The following is a 22,006-nucleotide window of genomic DNA, read 5'->3' on the forward strand; positions in this document are numbered from 1 at the left end:
GAGAACAGGGAGGGGGAAGATGTAGCCCTGAGATCTTGCTGTGTTATGTGAATGGTGCAGGCATGTCTGTCACTGTCCGAGAGCGGTGGGGGTGGGTCTCAATTCGGGGCTGGGGCTATACACTCCATGCTTGAGTCACAGGGGCTCGATTCATTAACGTGGGGGGGGGAGCACTATAGTTGGGGGGGAGAACATGCTGTGTATGGAGACAGGAACACAGGGGGATGGTTTGCGGGTAGTTCACTGGAGGGGGTCCACGACACTGGGGAGGTATATGATCATGAGACCTGTCACTCACGGTTCTGACAGAGAGGAGACACGGCCCTTGGGGGAGAGGACCTATGCAGAGAGCTCCAAGTGGCAGCCAGGCATGTAAGGCAGGCCGTCCAGGGAGCTGTGTAGGACAGTGGGGCCCGTGGAGTTGCCACTAGTCTGGGAGTGATGGGGCGGCATCTGGGGCAGCTTCCTTGCTGTGTCGGTCCTGCTGGAGGCAGGGCTCTTGGGGCTGGGCCCGAAGAGGGCCAGAAGTCGGGCAGCACGCCGTCAGCCATTGGTTGTCTTCGGGGTCCGAGGGAGGGCCTGGAGGAGACCCGGCCCGAGTGCCGGCCAGGGGAAAGGTGCTGCCGAGGTAGGGCGGCCTATACCCCAGTCTGGGGTGGCCGTCAGGAGAGAACTGCGGCTGCCTGCGTCGAGGGAGGCCCTTCGGTCTCAGCAAGCGACCGCTGGTTCTGGGGGCTGTGGCCTCTGCTGCAGGGGGAGGCCGACACTGGGGAACTGTGGCCTCTGGTTGTGGCGGAGCCCGTCAGCATCGATGGTGACCCGGGTTGCAGGGACTGGACTCCAGACCTCAGGGGCGTCTGGTCTGGTCTGGACTCAGGAGGGGAACCTGTAGGGGAAGAAGCTCCAGCCCTGCAAGGGGAGAGCTGGAAGGAGTGGCACCCCACTCTAACACCCAGGCGGTGAGGCGACTCAGAGGTGACTCCTTCCGTCAGGCAGCCCCGTCGGTCACTTCCTGTGCTCCTACGTGGAACAGGAGTACGAGAGCACTCCCGGCACTCCTGTCATAGGGCTAGGGCCTCCTGCCCTGGGGATGTCGGGAGGAAGAGGTCAGACGTACACTCGGCTACTGCCACAGCTCCGACGGAGTGTGCCCTCCCTTCGACGGGTTGGGGTTATCTGTCCCGGGGAAGTCAGGAGGAAGAGGCTGGATGCACACTCTCGGCTAACGTCACAGGTCCAACGGAGCATGCCCTCCTTCCGTCTGGGAAGGTCCTGTGCCTGTAATGTTGGGAGGAAGAGGCCAAATGTACACTCTCAGCTAGTGCTGCAGCTCCGACGGAGCGTGCCCTCCCTTCGTCGGGTTGGGGTTATCTGTTCCGGGGACGACAGGAGGAAGAGGCCGGACGTAGACTCTCGGCTAATGCCACAGCTCCAACGGAGCATGCCCTCCTTCCGTCTGGGAAGGTCCTGTGCCTGTAATATCGGGAGGAAGAGGCCGGACATACTTTCTCGGCTTTCGCCTCAGATTCGACGGAGTGTGCCCTCCTTCAGTCTGGGCAGGGGAACAGCAACCCTAGAGGCTCCTCCTGAGTCCTCACTTAAATATGGAGCCAATCCAGAAGACTCGGCATCTGAGGGTGTGCCTGGGAACTTGCCACTGCAAGTCCCACCCCGATTCTGTAGAGCACTTCCTCTGCTGGAGAGTAGTGTACTTTTTCCGTACACTGCCGGGTGGACTGGCTGCGCGGAAAAGGGGCGCCGGGTCGCGAGGGAGATGTGTCGTTGTTACCTGGACATCCGACCAAGCAAGTTAGCCCCTCCGTTGTCTTCATGTGGGGTGGGTGTCACTCCCTCACTCTCTCCTCCTGGATGGTTGTGTCGGGCTCATCCCGCCGCGCTGGTATTTCAATAATGTTATAAGGTTTTCATCCATTACATGGCTCTAGTTAAATATGATGTGGTTTGTGTGCCGGGCCTCCTCAGAAAAGCGTGCCTTCCCCCCCCCCAATAAGTGCCCTTTCACAAAATAGCCCCTAACTATTCCACTAATGACAAATTTGTCTGGTTACCCCACCTTCCATATTCGACCGCTTGCGTATCCAGCTATCCAGCTTCATCGCAACTGCAGCCAGAATGGTCTGATGGCCCGCACCGACGTACCCAGAGTTTTATTTTTTATTTTATTTTTTTTTTCCCACAAAGATCGCTGAAGAAACGTAAGAATTAAATAATTCGTAATTATATACTAGGTGTGACTACAGTAGAGGAAGTGGAGTAAAAATAATGAAATATATGTGAACATAATGTTTTTGAAAGTGTAAGGTCACAGAGGAGAAGCATGCGATCTTGCCTCGAGTAACCTCGATATAGTGTACCTTACATGACTAACACGTTCATATCACATATATTTTATGTACTTAAATATATATACAGTGATAAATGGAATAATGTTATTGTTAATTAAAGAATAAGTTACATGTTTGATACAGTGTAATGTTTACATCAAAGATGCCTGACCTGGATGTAAACAAAGATCACATGTCCACTTGGAGCAGCGCCAGCTTTTCGACCAATCACAAGCGACGTTGTTCCCTCGCTGGCCAATCCTCGCCTAGTGATCACGTGATGGAATCCACTCACAACATCCCGGCGCGGCAGACGACCAGTAATGTTTAGGCCAGTGGTGAGAGTGGTTTAGGTTGCGAATATTGTAACGAAATGAGTCTCGATAGAGATACTTTAATTCACCTGTTTGCAGGCGGGTAAGTTATGCTTGTGCAGTGATGGAGCTGTGCCGAGTGATATGTGTATGTGTCTAGTGCTATAGTGTGTGTACTGTATATAACACTGAAACTTTACGGTACATCAACAACCTTACCCAACACCCTGGATATAGCCAGTATCATCTTAGTTTCATTGACGTTGTGTAAGTTAATAGTCTGTTTATAACTGGCATTTTTTGCATGCTCTTTTTTTTTTTTTTTTGCCCAATATGTCTCGTTACCAAAGCAATGACTGTTTTTTTTTTTTTTTTTTTTAATGCCCAACCAGCTAATGACATCCTCGCAAAGTAAAAAATTTACGATAATGATTAAGGTCCCGGGGTCATTTATTGACTGCTGGGAGAATCTATAAGCCTGGTCTTGTCGGAAGTTTGTTTGACCATCCATATTAGCTGTAACTGGCCACAGAGCAAGTAAAAGCTGCATTTACCAGTGCCTCTTAGGACAGGGGTGGGTCTGTGAGTTGAACAGTCATCGGTAGTAACAAGAATGATATTAAAAAGTAACGGTGCCAGATAAAGGGGTCAGTGGAGACTTTTCATATTTGAGAAGATAAAAATTGAGCCGGCATGGTAGCAGACTTAGCAATAGCAATTTTGAGGGGTTATCTGCACCTTCCACTCCGTATATTAATAAAATATGGGGTTAAAGTGGTGTCAGTTTTCCAAGTCCAACGAAGCAGCATAAACCTAAGAAAACTAGTAAAAAAACTGGTCTCAGAGTTTTCTTTAAAAAATAGGTTAGCTACTTGTTGAAAGTAAGTAAAAAATGCATTGGCACAGTTTACTCATTTTCAAAGGTACGTATTTTAAAATCATAACATGTATGGGAGGATTAATATATAACATGGGTGCAACCAAGGGAAAAAAATGATAAAATCACATAATGATAAGTACAACATGGGAAACAAGTCACTCTGGCCCTAGTTCCTCCAGCTTTAGTCACACTGGCCCCTAGTTTTGCCAGCCCTAGTCTCTGCTGCCTCCTTGATAGTCTGATACAGAAATGTTTCCTATGAGAGTGTTAGGTTAGCTTAGGCTGGAGTGACTTGAGTGGGGGGCTAGTGTGACTAGGTTGGGAGGCTGGAGTGACTTGAAACCCACTTGTGAAGCCATTAGTATTCAGCAAGCTATTTAGTTGCTTGTACACTAGTGAAGCTGTTGGTTTCCATGCGGGCCATAATTGCTTTTTCCAGTAGCTGTTAATAATCAAGTTTAGACACCTCTATTAGATGCAGAGAAAAGCCTCCTTACACTCCTGGTTAATGACTCCCTAACATCGCTGTGATTAATAAAATATTTATTGGTAAGTGTAAAGTTTTAGCCCATAATCCGGAATCATTGTTTTTGTTGCTGGTAATTATTTACTTTTTTACACTGCTGGAATGAAGGGTCCCATCTGTCTATAACATTGCAAAAGCTTTGTGTAACACCAGTGCTTATTACAATAAGAGGAGATTCTCTAAGGTACCGTAGCTCCTGGTTCCCTCAGCTATTGCATCCACAATAAAATAAAGTTAGGCTTTAGAAGCTAACCTAACATTTTGATATATAGTTATTGACCCTAATTGCTTTTTTTTTTTTTTTTTTTTTTTTTTTTTTTTTAATAGAGGGTTAGTAATTGGAGAACACCCCTCCTTGATTACTGAGCACTGAATGAAGAATCATTTTTGGCAGAATGGTTAGAAGATTCCTTCATTTTGTCAGTCAGAAAAGCATTAAAAGTCATACTGTACTTGATTACAGGTGTGTGTGAAAATATATTATTTACATTCAGTACAGTATTAATAAAGATGAAAAGCTGAAAGCAGTTGGTTCTGAGAAGCTCAAGGCAAGGAATGGTAGGCTACCATTGTTGGTTGTTTAGTTAGGAGAGGATGGTTCACTACAGATAAGTAGTACCTTATACCACATCCCTGCGTTATGGGCTAATGGTGCTAAATACAGTAGGTGATTTCCTGTGATTGAAAGCGGGACAATTTTTGTGTAAAAATAAATACCGTAGAAATTCAGAATGAAACTTGCAAGTGCATTAAGCACCATCAGTCACAAAGTACACTATACCATATCCCTGGTTTTGATGGTACTTTGTACTGGAAATTAACTCCACATAATACAGTACTACTCTCAATTCTGAAATGAAGGCCAAAAGGCTTAATGAAAAATGAAATAATTTGGAAAGTACATGAGAAAATAATGTTAAAAATGGCCTATAGCACCATAGATATTAATTGCAGTGAAGTGCTTTGTATAGGTATACAGTAAGTACATGTAATGTACCATCTGTTGCTCTGTATGTGTACAGATAAACTTTGTCTTCAAGTATGCATTGACTGTGTGAGGACAGATATCAGCATCACCCTGTTGCTTTAAAAAATATTTAGGAAAAGTGGAGGTTTTTGGAAATTGGATGTTTGGATTTGCGAGGTTTTATTGTATCAGGCATGAGGGTTCTGATGTTGACGAGCCTGATATGAACAGTACAGTAACAACAGCTTGCGATGTCTCACAAAGATAACCTTATCTCAGGACATTTTATGGTACCGTAATGCTAATTGGGAGGTGTCACAACCAATGCATCATCATGGAAAGCAGGTATAGGTCACCATTGTGGGGTTGAATCACCAGACATTTGCATTGGCCATTGTCTAATGTCAGATTGTGTCCAGTGAAGTGAGCTCTGTTACTCTTTGTAGCAGATGTAGGTAGGTACCATAACATGACTGACAGTGTTCAGTATACCGGTATGTACAGTAACCCCCTTTTTAAACATTTCAAAGCTGTGATTATGCACAACAATATTCCCTGTTATAGAGAGTCTCCTACCGTACCAGCATTGAGTATTAGCTGTATGCCCGAAGACAGGGATGTGGTAACATGTTCTTTATGCATACGGTAATTTGGTGTATGTGACACCAGTACGGTGTTGCATACAGTATGTACCAGTAGCTACACTGCATCATGGAAGTGATGCTGAAATACCAGTACAATTTTGTTATGGTTATTGTCCATACGGTACCTGTAAAATTCTATCTATGTGTATTGCCAGACGCCTTAATCCCGTAAGGGGTGGCCACAAACAAATCGCCTCCATGTCGCCCTGTCCCCTGCCATTTCATTGCCCTACTCCTAGCTCACATCTCACTCTCCCATATACCGTACCTCTCCACTCATCCCTCGATCTCATTGTTGGCTTCCCCTTCCTTCTACCCTCCTCCACCTCACACACATACACTCTCCTCGTCAATCTTTCACTCTCCATCCTCTCCACATGGCCAAACCACCTCATTGTGTTTCCCCTATTGCTTCTTATCACATCTTCATTTGTCAGTCTGTCTCTCCATGTGACTCCACATGCTCCTCTCAAATAACTCATTTTCACAGCTTTCATTCTTGACTTCTGTCCCTTCAACAGGGTCCAAGCTTCACTTCCATACGTTAGGGTTGGTACCAGGTATCGCAATACTGTACTATCATGTAGTAACTTTTTCACTTCTATGCTCACTTCCATATTTCATATCACTGCTTTTAAGGAACCAGCAACCTTTCTTCCTTGTTATACCCTTTCAAGCACTTCACCCTCCAAACTTCCATCCTTATTCATCACACTACCCAAGTATTTAAATGCTCTCACATTTTCCATTTCCTCCTCATCCAGCCTCACTGTACATTCACTGACTTCACTTCTCTTGAATACCATAACCTTTCCCTACATTCACTTTTAGGTTCCGTTTCTTACACACTCTCCCAAACTCATCCACCAAGCCTTGCAGCTCCCCTTCGTCTTCACTTAACAACACATCATCTGCAAACAACAGTACAGGGAGTTTCCAAACACTGCCCTCTCTCATTAGGGCCAGTCCAACATCCACTGCGCTACCTTGTATCTCTTTTATAACCCCATCCATATACAGATTGAACAACCTTGGAGATGTGACACATCCCTGTTTCATTCCAACCTTCTAGTAGAAAATTTCACTCAGTTCACAATCCACACACACACTGCAGCCTTAGCACCCTCATATATAGGCTACTCTTCACAGGATTCAACAACTTTCCATCTACTCCATATACTGTATTTTTAATACTTTCCACAATCTTTGTCTATCCACCCTGTCATATGCTTTCTCCAAAGCCATGAAGGCTTTGTACAACTTCTTTCCCTTCTCTAGAAACTTTTCCACTAAAGATCTAAGAATGAATATCAGATCTACACAACCCCTTCCCTTCCTAAAGCCTCCCTGTTCTTCTCCAACTAATTCCTGTTATTTCCCTAACTCTGTCAATAAGTATCCTACCATATACTTTTCCTATTACACTAAGAAGACAAATGCCCCTGTGATTACCACACACTTCTTAATTTCCCCATTTCCTTTCTGCACCAATCCTTTAGGACTCAACCTTCCTCCCAGACCAATCTGCATATCTTCCATATCCATTCTGCTACTATCTCTCCCCCATGCTTCAGCATTTCACCACACACTCCATCAATCCCTGGGGCTTTCCCCGTTCTGACTTTCTTCATTGCTTCCGCAACTTCCATACTACTGAGTTCTTCCTCTCTTCTCACATCCTTCTTTCTCCCAGCCATTCCTTAGCCACTTATACTCACATTACTTTCATTCTCTATGTTAAACAATATCTTAAAGTGGTCTCTCCATCTGCACACTTTTTCTTCCTTCTCCACTAGTAATCTACCGTACCATTTTTATCTTTCACTCCTTGACTAACTTCATTGCCACCCTGTCTAACTCTCTTTACCTCTTTCCAGAACTTCTCTCCACCTTGCACTCAGATTTCTTCCAAATTTCTCATCCACTCTCTTCTTACTCTCTCTTACTAGTCTTTTTACCTCTCTTACCTTCTACATATACCGCACGATAACTCTTCTGTCTCTCAACTTCTTCCTATCCCCTGTTAGTCTTTTTACCTCTCTAACCTTCTACATATACCGCACGATAACTCTTCTGTCTCTCAACTTCTTCCTATCCCCTGTTCTAACGCTCTTTACGGTACCTCTTTCCAGAACATTTTCTTACACTTAAATTCCACATCCACGCTCTTCTTACTCTCTCATATGGTACCAATCTTTCCAGCACGCCCTTCCTTTCTAGCTAGCTGTATATAACTCTCTTTTGTCTCTCAACTTCTTCCACGCCCATTTCTCATCCACTCGCTATATGCTTTCTTCGTTTGTGCCACAACCTGTCCCACCTCTTCATTTCACCATGCTGTTCCTTGCACCTCCTTCCATCTTCTCCTCACCCAACACACCACCTCACATGCTGCACAGATTTCTTCTATGAATATCTTGCACACACCTTCCATGTCCCCCATCTGCTCCAATCCATATTTACTCAATTGCTCCTCCACTTCTCTCTTATATTCTGCCTTTTTCTCATCCTCTTGTAACCTTTCCACTCTCCTTGCATATACTACTGTACTTCCTCACATCCTTCCCTTCTTCTATTTCTGCTTTTCACTTGGACCTTGACTCACCACCACCAAGTGGTGGTCAGAAAGTCCACTCCCCCAACCTCTATATGCTTTTGCATCCATTACACACTTTTGCATCCTTTCATCCACACACACACTTAATCAGTCATTGCCTTCTGCTCATCCAGTTCACCACCCACCCTTCTCAACACACGCCATGTATACCTGTGGATCATTTTGTGCCTGAAGAGGGTATTGGCTATCACCAACCCCCTCCTGGGACAAATGTCCACTAAAGCACTGCAATTCTCATCTGTCTCATCAGGCACACCCCACTCACCAACCACTGTACCATTCATGTCACCAATCAGAAACACTCTCATTCCTTTAAAACTTTTCCATGCATGCTTCCACATATGTCCAAAACTCTTCTCTCACTCTGCTTGCACGATCTTGTGTTGGCGCATACACCCATATAATCGCCCAGATTTGTAGTCCAACCTTCAGTCTTTTCCCTTGCAGTTCTTGAGCCAATTGATCCATTCATTCATTGCCAGACGCCATGTATCCCAAACGGGATGGCCAACGGCTTAGAGTTAATTGTTTTACAGGGAGGGGCACTAACCCTCCACCAACCCCACTTGACACGTAGGGATGCCAACAGCATCTGGTGTTCCCAGGCGGTCACCCATCCAAGTACTAACCAGACCCAACGTTGCTTAACTTTGCTGATCGGATGGGAAGCGGTGTACTCAACGTGGTACTCTGTTATATTCTCCTTCCATCTATTACTCACCACGATACACACTCCTTCTTTTGCCTTCTCATTCTCACCTACCGGTACTCCTGCACATATTCCTCATCCATAGCCTACTCCCATTCTCTCACACTCTCACCTCTACCTTTAGTTTCAGTTTATCCACATACATCCACTTTTGCTCCCTCAAGCACCTGGACAATCTCTGTTTCTTTCACCACATCATGTGCACCCTTTACATTCTGTGTCGCCATCCGTATCATGTCTTTTGTTTGATCCTAAGTCGTCACCTTTTGGTCAGTCCTGGTCTGAGGCTTCTTGTTCGTATTTTTAGTTGTTTTCTGGGGAGGGGCACTAACCCTCCTCCAACCCACTTGTTGTCACATAGGGAACACGTATTCGTTGGTTATAAGGTTACCACCCTGTGTTGTAAATTCTTTCTTGGTTTACAGGAAATCATCTGGCTTGCCGCTCAGTGTAGAGCTACCCTAAAAACAGAGTACCACTACACTAAGTGGGTGGATGGTGGGTGCCCCCACCATCTGTTCAGTAATCCCTCGATTAGACCTATCTGGACGTCCATTATCCAGATGCTGTGATCTGACTGTTTGAAACTATTATTCATATATTTTTTCCATTTTATCCGGGCAAAATGGGCGTCTGGGTGGAAATTATGGATGGGCGAACATTTTTACCTGGCAGGGCTGTTTTTCTGTTTTCATGTTATTTTCATATCACTGCATGGTATGTTCCTGCAGTGGTGATTGCTTGTCTGTGGTTGATGGTTCTGCTTGACCATGGTAATTGCTTGGCCATGATGTATAGGTCTGCATGTCCAGATTGAGTAGTGTAAAACACCAAGAATAGGTGTTGTATGATGTACTGTAGTGGCCTTTTACAATGGCTTTCAAAGTTGGGGTATGTATGAGGGGGGGACAGGGGAGAAGTCCATTATCCAGATGGATCCACCATCCAGACATGCCTTTGGCTTATTACCGTACATGGGATGAGAGATCACTGTTAATATATATATATATATATATATATATATATATATATATATATATATACAAATATATATATATATATATATATATATATATATATATATATATATACATATATATATATATATATATATATATATATACCAGTATATATATATATATATATATATATATATATATATATATATATATATATCTATTGCCAGACGCCTCAATCCCGTTTGGGGTGGCCACAAACAAATCGCCTCCAAGTCGCCGTGCCCCCCGCCATTTCTATACTGTTTGTGTGCATATATAGCCACTCACTTTATGTAGTGCTGCCTACTTTTTCCTTAGCCTTTATCATTCCTTTTCTGTGCCTGCCCTCGTCTCTCCCTATTTCTCCTTCTTTTCACTTCTTATTGCTTTTCTTTCCTTATTGCTTTACATTGAGTGACAAGCCAAATGGTTTCCTGTAAGCCAAGAAACCATTTACAATGCATGGTAGTAACCATATAACCAAAATGTACGTGCTCCCTACGTGTCAGCAAGTGGGTTGGTGGTGGGTTAGTGCCCCTCCCCGTAAAACAAATATCTCAAAGTCAAATGGCCACCCCTTACCAGATTATGGCATCTGGCATTGGATATATATGCTATACAGTAATCCCTCCACTATCTGATGTAATAGAGCCAAAGGCATGTCCGGAAAGTGTGCACCTGCCTGCTGGACTGGTACTTAAGGACCATAACGCAACCTAACTTTGAAAGCCACCTAAATAACTTCCTACCGGACATGCATAGCACCTATTTAAACCTATTTAAGACCCTATTCACACTAATAATGGACATAAATCATGAAATAAATGAAAAGGAACCTAAGAATGAGGAATTAGAAGTGACTGTACCTCAGCCAGGGTACTTACAGCCCGTCTGTGGCCGCCTTCTTAAGGCTTTGGCAATGGTGAAAATGCTCTTGAAGCACGTACAGTAATCCGGTGTTATGCTGCACATACAGTAATTCTTTGCACTGTGAATTATAATGGTTTAACACTGCACATTGTTAATTGCACCACGCCAGTTTCAATCTCCAGTTTCAACCGCCAGTTTGCACTCCACAGTTAATCCTTTGCACTCTAAATTCTAATTTCTTAACACTGCACAACACTGTAAATTCCCGTGTGGTCTGCTGGCGAGGTATTGCAGTTTATTCATTGTTTATTCACAAAAAAACGAGCACGTGTGGCATCCACTGCGATAAGCATCCACTCGCCATCGAAGTTAAGCATTAACTGTAGGAGTGTTGGTGACGGGGAAGCAGAGTTGCCAGATTGCAACAGCCACATTACCAAACGCCTCAATTTTCATTACCAAATTTAACTTTTCATTACCAAATTCGTAAAGCTAGCATTCATTCTTCACTTAATTATATACCGGTACAGTATACAAGTGGAAATACATGTAATCACTCTCCTTGTAATTAACAGCATGTTGATTATTTTCACGCAGTGTAGGCTAGCAGATTAATCAGAAAGAGCAGACAATCCACCATCTGCATCCTGTGAAAAATCCATTTGGTACCTTAATGCATTATTCTGATTCATTACCAAACGAATTTTTCATTACCGAATTGGCCCACATTTGGTAATGAAAAATACCAAATGGCAACCCTGACAGGGGAGGGGGGAGGAAGGAAGGGATGAAGGGGCCATGGTGTAAACAGCTGTTCGGCACTGTGCGGCAATTTCAAATTACGGGAGGGAAAAATATATATATACATATATACATATATATATATATATACTGTATATATATACAGTATATATATATATATATATATATATATATATATATATACCGGTACACTATATATTTTTTGGATATTTTTCTTTTTTTTGCCATTTTTGGGTTCTGAAGGTCCAGGTCCACAATGTCCAGAAAGTGGGCATCCGGATAGTACAGGAATATATATACAGTATATATACAGTAGAACCTCTCTCATTCGGACTATATGGGGGGAAGGGTTGTCCGAATTAGCAGATTGTCCGGACCATCAGGGTAATCTCCAGTTCATACCAAACTCTATCTACATATGGTATGTTTGTTAATTATTAACATATGTGGCATATGTCAACCCTATGTAACTGCAAAAGATGAAAGGATACTAAAATAACAAAACTAATCATGTACGACAGTTTTGTATTGCATATTTTACAGGTAAGGCCATGACAAGAAACTAGCCTACATTTTAAATTGTAGTAAGTGACTAAGGCCCATGTAGGCAAAAAAATGAATTAATTAATTAACTGTAATATTTGGAATAAAAATAAAACTTATGTAGGCAAAAAATACATTGTCATCTTTGGCATATTGATAACACCCATATGAGCAAGAAGCTAATATTTGATGTACAAGTAAAGCACATTTAAGTACAAAAAATAACCTACAGTAATCACTAAACACTGCAGAATATTCTGACCCATTTTTGTGTAAGCAAACTCCTCCTTTTAACACCTTTATTCATTACAGAAGCTACACTTGCATTAAGGGGCATGGTAAGGAGGATTAACTTTTGAAATACAGCGTAAAAATATAAATGGTTGGTGAACTAGTTGATGGAACGAATGCTAGCATGTGTTTAAACAGGCGCCCATGTTGCGACCTAGCGTGATCCGAGACTAAACGAATGACGATCGCTTTCCGCGCCGATACTGAAAATTACTTTAGAATTACTTTCAACCTATTTTTGGAGCTTATTATTTATAAATTTTGTCCGGATTAACAGAAATCCGGATTAAAGGGGTCCAGACCAAAGAGGTTCTACTGTATATATATATATATATACCGGTACAGTATAATATATAGTCTATATATATATATATACCGGTACAGTATAATATATAGTCTACACACACACACACACACACACACACACACACCAGTACTGGTATGCAGTTTTGCTGATGATTATGACTAAACTAAAGCAAGTAGCCTGCCAGTACCATACCCATTTCTGACCTTGAAATTTGGAAATTGGTGTGTGGGATGAAGAGAGGACAAAAGGGGGTGCAAGGAAGAGCATGTTGGAATGAAGAGACGAGACAAGCTATGGTGCAAAAGAAGAAAGCATATAGTGAATGGATGGGAATCATAGGCATGGTGGAAGTTGAGATACGGAAGAGAGAGAGTTATGATACATGTTAAGAGGAAGAGAGAGATGAAAAGGTTAGTTAGAAGAGAGTGCATGAGGAGTTTAGAGGGAATTTGTGTGTAAAGTGGAGGGAATGTAAGAAAATGTTGTGGAAGAAGGTAAAGAGATTTAGAGAAGGCAGTAAAGAAGTTGGTAGGGGAGTGAAAGATAAAAATGGTAGATTGATAATGGAGAAGGGGAGAAAAAAGAATGGATGGAGAGAATGCTTAAGGAACTGTTGAACACAGAGAATGAAAGTTCCTTAATGCAAGTAGCCAAAATAGATCAGTAGGATGTAGCCTAAGTAGTGAAAGCAATGAAGAAAGTCAAAGTGGCGAAATCCCCAGTGCGGAAAATTATGAGGTGTGTGGTGAAATGGTAAAGCATGAGGGATAGGTATTAGCTAGTAGAATGGATATAGAAGATGTGTAGATTGGCCTCTGGTAAGATCTGGTACTATTGGGTCATCTAGTCCTGGTTTTCTGTTGATTTCTTTAACATGTTGTGTTAGGAAAAACTGCACAAGATCCAGGAGCTTTTGATCCCAACAGGTTTCATGGCTTCTTACATCTAGAATATTTCAATTTATATTTGCATTGTAATCTCCAGTTAATAACATTTGTTCAGACTTCTCTTCCATTCTATGTAGTGCTCTTAAACTCTGAGTTGTACTCTCTGCCAGGTCTTCATATTCACCTCTTTCCCAAGTATTTGGTTTGGGTGGCATGTACGGTATAAATTTGCCACAGTTGCTATCCCTTCAGAAATGTTAATCTCTACTGCAGTCAGTTCTACTTGTGAGGGCATATCAAGTTCTGTTTTTTTGACTTGTAGTTTTTTCTTTATTAATATTATAATTCCTCCTTTTTAAAAATTCCTATATCTTCTCCGAATATCGTGTTACTCTAAGATTAGGGTATCATTTTATATCCATGGGGTTACTTTTGTTTTGTTTTTGTTTTCATAGACTCCAGTAGGAGGTGGGTGGATGTGGCGTGTTTGTAGGAAGTCCGGTACAGGGGTGGATCAGCCAGAAAGATTGTTGGGAAGGACTGTTGCCATAAGTTGTTTTGGCAGGGAGGGACAGACGGATATGGAGGTGTTGGTGTGATGATTGCGGAGAAATGGGTGGAATATGTTATGAATGTTTTGAGAGTAAGTGATAGGATATTGGTAGTGAAAATTCTGTTGGGCAGAAAGATACCCTAACTGCGATTATATTGGCATATGCTCCACAGGCAGGATTGGATGAATCAGAGAAAGATAGTTTTTGGGATGATTTAATACGTGTAGTGGGTGGTATGCGGGATGATGAGATAGTGATTTTGGGAGGGGACTTAAATGGTCATGTAGGTGAAGCTGCACAAGGTTATGAAGGAGTACATGGGGGATGTGCGTATGGTCTAAGGAATGCAGAAGGGGAAAAGATATTCGAGTTTGAGGAGGCAACGGACATGATTGTGTGCAACACATATTTTAGGAAAAGAGACAGTAGGTTAATTACGTATGAGTCTGGGGGAAATAGCAGTCAGATAGATTATTTTCTGGTTAGGAGGGCCGATAGGAGGTTAGTGAGGGATGTTAAAGTTATGGAAAGTGTGGAGTGTGTGCAGCAGCACAAACTATTGATTTGTGATATGGTGCTTAAAGAACAAGTGATGAAAAAGAGGACTTACGTACCTAGGAGGAAAATATGGAAGCTGAAAAACCAAGTAGTAAGGGATGCCTTCTCTAGCGAGTTGAGAAGAGTGGTTGCTGAACAGGGAGCTGTAGACAGAGGCGTTAATGAGCAGTACAGAGCCCTCAAGAACAATTTCTTGAGAGTTACTGATGTAACATGTGGTTGGACAAGAGGACCACCAAGACATAAGTAACTTGGTGGTGGGATGAGGGTGTAGAAGCTGCAGTTAAGGAGAAAAGAAGGCTTTTCCGGGAATGGAAGAAGGGTGGTAGCAAAGAGGAATATTTGGCTGCCAAGCGTAGGGCTAGAAGAGAGGTATACAGGGCAAAGTCTGAGTCACAGAGACAATTACTTGATAACCTAAATCATGGGGAAAGGAAAAATATGATATTTAGGGTGGCAGGTCAAGTGAAGAGGGATAATCGGGATATTATAGGTGAGCAGTGTGTGAAGAATGATGAAGGAAGGGTAGTGGTGAACATTGAGGATATTATTCATTGTTCGTCAGCTTCAGGAAAAATATATTGGTAGGAGAAGGGATCTTTATTTTGTTTTTGTTGAATTGGAAAAGGCCTTTGACAGAGTCCCTAGAGAGGTGGTGAAGTGGGCAATGAGAAAGCTTGGCTTGGAGGAGTGGCTGGTTAGGGTGATTATGGCTATGTAAGTGGGTGCTCACACCCAGGTAAGAGTGAATGGAGATTTGAGTGATGAGTTTTCCGTGAATGCTGGTGTGCATCAGAGGTCACTCAATCCCATGTTGTTTATCATGGTACTTGAAGCCCTTTCACGTGACTTTAGAAACGGACTTCCGTGGGAGTTGTTGTATGCTGATGATTTGGTGTTGATTGCAGAGAACGAAAGGGAGGCGGAGAAAAGATTTAGGAAGTGGATAGATGGTATGGGGCAGAAGGGTTTAAGGGTAAATGCAGATAAAACAAAAGTGATGATATCTAGGGTTGGTGGCGGTACTGTCAAAGACGAGGGAGAGTGGCCATGTGCAGTTTGCCACAAGGGCGTTGGAAGTAATTCCATCTTGTGCGGTGTGTGTGATAAATGGGTACATAAGAGATGTAGTGGTATCAGAGGTAGACTGCGAGATAATGCTGATTTTATGTGTATGGCGTGTCGGGGTGAGTAGGTGGAGATTGTCAGACGTGAAAGGATTGAACTTGCTGGTGAATCTCTTGAGTGCGTGGAAGAGTTTTGTTATTTGGAAGATATGTTGTGTGCTGGAGGTGGGGCTGGAGCTAGCTCTGTGGCTAGGGTGAGAAGTGGTTGGAAGAAGTTCAGGGAGCTCTTGCCTCTCCTGACATTGAGAGGACTCTCCCTGCGTGCTAAGGGGTCTTTGTATGCAGCATGTGTTAGAAGTGTAATGCTGTATGGTAGTGAGACCTGGGCAGTGAAGGAGGAAGATATTCGCTGGCTCAGACGTACAGAAATGACAATGATTAGGTGGATGTGCAGTGCGTCCCTTTGTCCAAGGCTTAGAGGGGCTGGGTTTACGATGGAAGATTTGAGAGGTAGGATGGGACTGGAGTGTATTGGTGTTGTGATGAGGAGAGGTAGATTAAGATGATTTGGACATGTGGAGAGGATGGGGGATGATAATTCGGTGAGGAAGGTGAGAAGTGTTAATATTGGGGGTGGGGTTATGAGAGGTAGACCGAGAAAAACATGGGACAAGGTCATTAAGTGTGACCTCAGGGTTAACCCTTACACCGCGGGCATGTTTCCCAATGTTTTGCGTCACCCGTGGGGTTATTCGAGCTCCAACAGACTCTCAAAAAATATTTGCCAAAAATCAGTTATTAGTCCTAGAATATTAAAATTACCTATGGATATGGCACATACCGGTACCTTCAGCTTTCTCTCGGGATGTTTGTTGAGCCTTCGTCGATTACCGTAGGACTTGTGGAGACCTCTGAAATTGGGTAACGAAGTCTCCACTTTACACTTCCCGACAACCCGTAATATGATTACCACAGCCAGATATTAACACTATAAACACTACTCTATGATTATCAAGTAGTTTGGGATCCATACTCCAAATAAAAACCACTGTGAAAGCAATGAAAATTACAAGCGCGTATGACCTTCCCACTTGTGCTGGTTCACTGTTGGTATTCTGTCATTTATTATTCATAAAACCCCTCACACTTTATATTTCTATTACTATATAACACTTATATATATCTGCAGTCTTTATCCATAAGTTTCCTTCAGTAGTATTAGTTTATTGTCACTGTAGGGATTCAATTTCTTTCAGTAAAATACCTAGCATTCACTTTCTCGTCCTGTAGGCTATACTAGCATTGAGAGTGAATGTCACTTTCACCTTCACTCTCATAACTCATAGTATTCATACATGCTAGAGTGAAACTTTCACTTTCATTACTCCTAGGGTATATACTCGTATTCTTATAATACTACTCATTTACATTTCTATCTAAGTTCTCTATTTTATTTACATTTTTACATTTCTGTTTTAGTTACACTGTGTTATGCACTGTCACTTGAAGTATCTTGTAAAACTATTTTCCACTGTTCACATATATTTACATTCATTACTTTCACTTGCTGTTTACACATTATTTACACATTATTTACAATTCCACTTGCATTGTTTTACTCAATAGAAAGATCGTAGTTACTCTTTTATCAATTGTCAGCCCTTTACCTCTTTCCACACGAGGTTTAGTAGGGGGTAAAGGTCACAGGGCCCTTTGCATGGGGGTGAAAAGTGCCTGAAGTAAGCAGGAGCAAACAGACATACCTTCACATTGGAAGATGAGAGTGAACTGATAAGGGTGGGCCGGGGTGGTGGCCTACCTAGGGAAATGCATTACTGCCAACGTTAGCCTCTTGACAGCAGCTAATATATAGCAGTGAAATGATTGGCAGGAAATCTAGACAATACATAATAAATTAGGTAGTTCCAGGTGAATGTAAATATCACTTAGGCTTCTCCCTTCCCTCCTTATATGTATATTTATTACGAAAATAGATTATACGGCATATTTCAAGGGGAAATAAACAGCGAAAATTAGCGAACGAGTGCACGTGAGGTGTTGTTAGGTGATAATTAGCCAATTCCAGGTGTATGGCACTCTCACTTACCTTATTTCTTTCTTGTATATATTATTTGGTATAAGAATAGGGCATAGGGCTTATTTCAATGGATGAAATCAGTGAAAAATTCCAGGGAAGATTTACTTAACGTAGCACGGCCGGGGAGGCGAGAGGATAGGGTAATGGAGGGAGGGTAGGGAGGGGAGTCAAGAAGAGGGAGAAATGGCTGAATTGTCAACAATGGATGGGAGTACAGATGAGATTAGGAGTGCTGACTAGTGTTGGACATTGGCAGTACTGATAGATGATACAAGCCACCACTTGAAAGCCCGTGTGAATTCAAAATATCTCAAAATCGCAAAAGTGACGCCCCTCGGTATGATCCCTTGCTCCCAAGCATCACGAAAGTGACGCCCCGCGGTTAAGGGGTTAAGGGACTGAACAGGGAGGCTGCAATGGATCGTGCAGCATGGAGAGCTGCCATTAGGTGACCAAGGCCAACACATGCAAGCATGTTGGAGCCTTTAAAAAACGAAAGCGATAATGAACCAGCATGCTTGCATGCGTCGGCCTTGGTCACCTAATAGTGGCTCTTCATGCAGCTCGTTGTATGGCAGCCTCCCTGTCTAGACCCTTAACCCAGAGGTCACGCTTAATGACCTTGTCCCAGGTCTTCTTTGGTCTGCCCCTCGCAAGCCCACCCCCAATATCAACGCTTCTCACTTTCTGCACCCTATTATCATCCCTCTTCCTCTCCGCATACCCAAACCACCTCTTTCTACCTCTCCTCATCACAACAGCAGTACACTCCAGTCCCATTCTACCTCAACTCTTCAATCGTAAACTTACCCCCCCCCCCCAGGCCATGCACTCAGGGATGCACTGCACATCCACCTAATCATTGTCATTTCTGTATGTTTGAGCCTGCGAATATCCTCTACCGTTACTGCTTAGGTCTCACTACCATACAGCATTACACTCCTAACATGCTGTATACTAAGATCCCTTAGCATATAGGGAGAGCCCTCTCAGTGTCAGAAGAGGCAACAGCTCCCTGAACTTTTTCCAACCACTTACCACCCTAGCCACAGAAGTAGCTTCAGCCCCACCTCCAGCACATAACATGTCTCCCAAATAACAAAGCTCTTCCAAACACTCAAGAGACACACCAGCAAGTTCAATCCTTTCACACCTGACAATCTCCACCTACTCTCCGCAACACACCGCACATAAAATTAGAGTTATCTCGCAGTCTACCTCTAATACCACTACCGGTACATCTCTTATGCACCCACTTACGGTATTACAAACACTGCACAAGACAGAATTACGTCCCACACCCTTGTGGCAAATTGCACGTGGCCATTCTCTCTTTACTTTGACAGTACCACCACCAACCCTAGATATCATACTTTTGTTTTATCTGCATTTACTCTTAAGCCTTGTGTCCCATACCATCTCTCCACTTCCTAAATCTTTCCTCCACCCTCCCATTCATTCCGTGCAATCTGCACCAAATCATCAGCATACAACATCTCCCACAAGAGTCTGTTTCTGAAGTCACGTGAGAGGGTTTCAAGTACGATGATAAACAACAAGGGACTCAGAACTAACCCCTGATGCACACCAACATTCATGGAAAACTCATCACTCAAATCTCTATTCACTCATACCTGGATGTGAGCACTCACATACACAGCCATAACCACCTTAACCAGTCACTTTGGTTAGGCATATAATATGTGGTTTCTTTCCTTTGGCAAGAATTTAGATACTATTCCATCTACATTTGAGTCTATCTATCTATCTATAGCCTATCTATCTATCTATCTATAGCCCGACGCCCTAATCCCACAAAGGGTGGCCGCAGACAAAACGCCTCCAAGTCACTCTGTCACTCACCATTTGACTACCCTCCCCCCAACTCACACACCCCTCCCTCATATACCTCTCAACTCCATCCCTCCACCTCATCCTCGGTCTACCCCTCCCTCTCCCTCCCTCCACCTCACCTATGTACACCCTTTTAGTCAGTCTTTCATTCTCAATTCTCTCCACATGTCCAAACCACCTCAATGTATTTCTCCTAATCAGCTTAATCATCCTGTTTATATTCATGCCATAGCTTGAGTCTAGTGCTACTTGGTACTACCTTCCTTCTTTTTATTCTTTGCTGGTTAAGTACAGTACTGTACCACTTTCGCACCTGGAATCCAATTACCGGGTACTCTGTAAAAAAAACTTACACATCTCTTCCTCTGATCCTTTCTTGTTTTTTGCTTTTGTTTCCTCCCCCTTCTTTAGTGTTCCTAGTTCCTCTTGAGTTAGGCTAGGCATTTTTTTATCCATATATACTTTTTAAAAGTCATCTTTTTCCATGAGTTTGTTGGCATTTTTAAATATTTTCTCTACAGTGTTTGCACTCTGGAAGGTTACCATACAGTACTTTCAGGGGCCTTCACTTAAGCTGCTTTTGTCATATTTTTGTAGCCCTTCATGTTCTATATCTTTATCACAGATATCCTTTGATAGCCTACTTGCTTCAATATGTTCATTATAATTTCCATCTACTTTTTGTCCCATGAAATTTTGTTTTTTATTCCGTCTTCACCTATGCCACTGATTACTATAGATTTGTTAATCACTACAACTTCCTTAACTAGTTTTGGGTTGTTATTATGATTTCTCTCACATCCTTTCTTATGCTATTTTCTTCTACCTTTGTATCTAAATCATTCTTTACTTTCACTGTTTCAGCATAGCTAGCTACATAGTTTGTATGTACTGTACCTCATCTTTGCAATTTCTCACCATTTCATTTACCTGTGTTATTTTCTCTTCAATATTACTACTTTGGTTTATTAGACTGCTTGCTTGCCTGATATTCTCTGTATCATTTCTGAAATCATACATAATTTTCTCATGGTGACAACTGTACATCCTATTTCTCTAACCTTCGTTCTTAGTGATACTTCAGCTGATACTTCATCTATTGTTGTGGCTTTCCTGTTTATTTCCTTTATTAATTCTTCATTTTTTTCCCTCTGTTTGCATAGCTAATTCTTTTATCTAGCTATCTATCTATCTCTTGTCAGACCCCCCAATCCTGTTCAGGATGGCCACAAACAATTGCCTCCACGTCGCCCTGTCCCCTGCCATTTCACTGCTCTGCTCCCAACTCACACCCCCCTTTCTCACATACCTCTCCACCCCATCCCTCCATCTCATCCTCGGCTTCTTCCTCCCTCTCCCCCCCTCCACCTCACTCACATACACTCCCTTCGTCAGTCTTTCACCCTCCATCCTCTCCACATGGCCAAACCACCTCAGTGTATTCCTCCTAACGCTTCCTATCACATCCACATCCACACCACAACGCTCCTTTATATCCTCATTTGTCAGCCTATCTTTCCATGTGACTCCACAGGCTCCTCTTAAATAACTCATTTCCACCGCTCTCACTCTTGACTTGTGTCCTTCCAACAACGTCCAAGCTTCACTTTCATACGTTAGAGTTGGCATCACAATACTCTCATGTACTAACTTTTTCACTTCCATGCTCACTTCCCTGTTTCTTGTCACTGCTTTCAAGGAACCAGCAACCTTTCTTCCCTGTTGTACCCTTTCAAGCACTTCATCCTCCAAACCTCCATCCTTACTCATCACACTACCCAAGTACCGTACTTAAACATACTGTACTCACATTTTCCAATTTCTCACCATCCAACCTCCTTGTACATTCACTGGCTTCACCTCTCTCAACGACCATCACTTTACACTTCCCTACATTCGCCTTTAGATTCCGTATCTTACACACTCTCCCAAACTCATCCACAAGCCTTGCAGCTCCCCTTCGTCTTCACTCAACAACACAGTATCATCTGCAAACAACAGTACAGGGAGTTTCCAAACACTACCCTCTCTCACCAGGGCCACTCCAACATCCACTACCCTACCTTGTACCTCTTTTATTACCCCATCCATGTACAGATTGAACAACCATGGAAACATGACACATCCCTGTTTCAACCCAACCTTCAAAAAGAAAAATTCACTCAGTTCACCATCCACACGCATTGCAGCCTTAGCACCATCATATATACTCTTC

At 42.9% G+C, this 22,006-nt stretch overlaps 1 protein-coding gene and 1 pseudogene across 1 annotated transcript in view; one reads left to right on the top strand and one right to left on the bottom strand.

The window, feature by feature from the left end:
- The first annotated feature begins 2,690 nt into the window (after nt 1-2,690).
- Nucleotides 2,691-22,006, top strand: part of Rim2 (replication in mitochondria 2) — a 195,976-nt gene continuing 176,660 nt past the window's right edge. The window contains exon 1 of the mRNA XM_080279019.1: nt 2,691-2,762. Coding sequence (XP_080135145.1) covers nt 2,719-2,762 — 44 coding nt within the window. The 5' untranslated portion in view covers nt 2,691-2,718. The remainder of the gene's footprint in view (nt 2,763-22,006) is intronic.
- On the bottom strand, nt 8,873-8,992 carry LOC145408340 (5S ribosomal RNA; annotated as a pseudogene).

Source organism: Coenobita brevimanus, chromosome 76 (assembly GCF_032717465.1).
Source record: "Coenobita brevimanus isolate Jiangsu-jjx chromosome 76, ASM3271746v2, whole genome shotgun sequence".
Classification (NCBI taxonomy): Eukaryota; Metazoa; Arthropoda; class Malacostraca; order Decapoda; family Coenobitidae; genus Coenobita; species Coenobita brevimanus.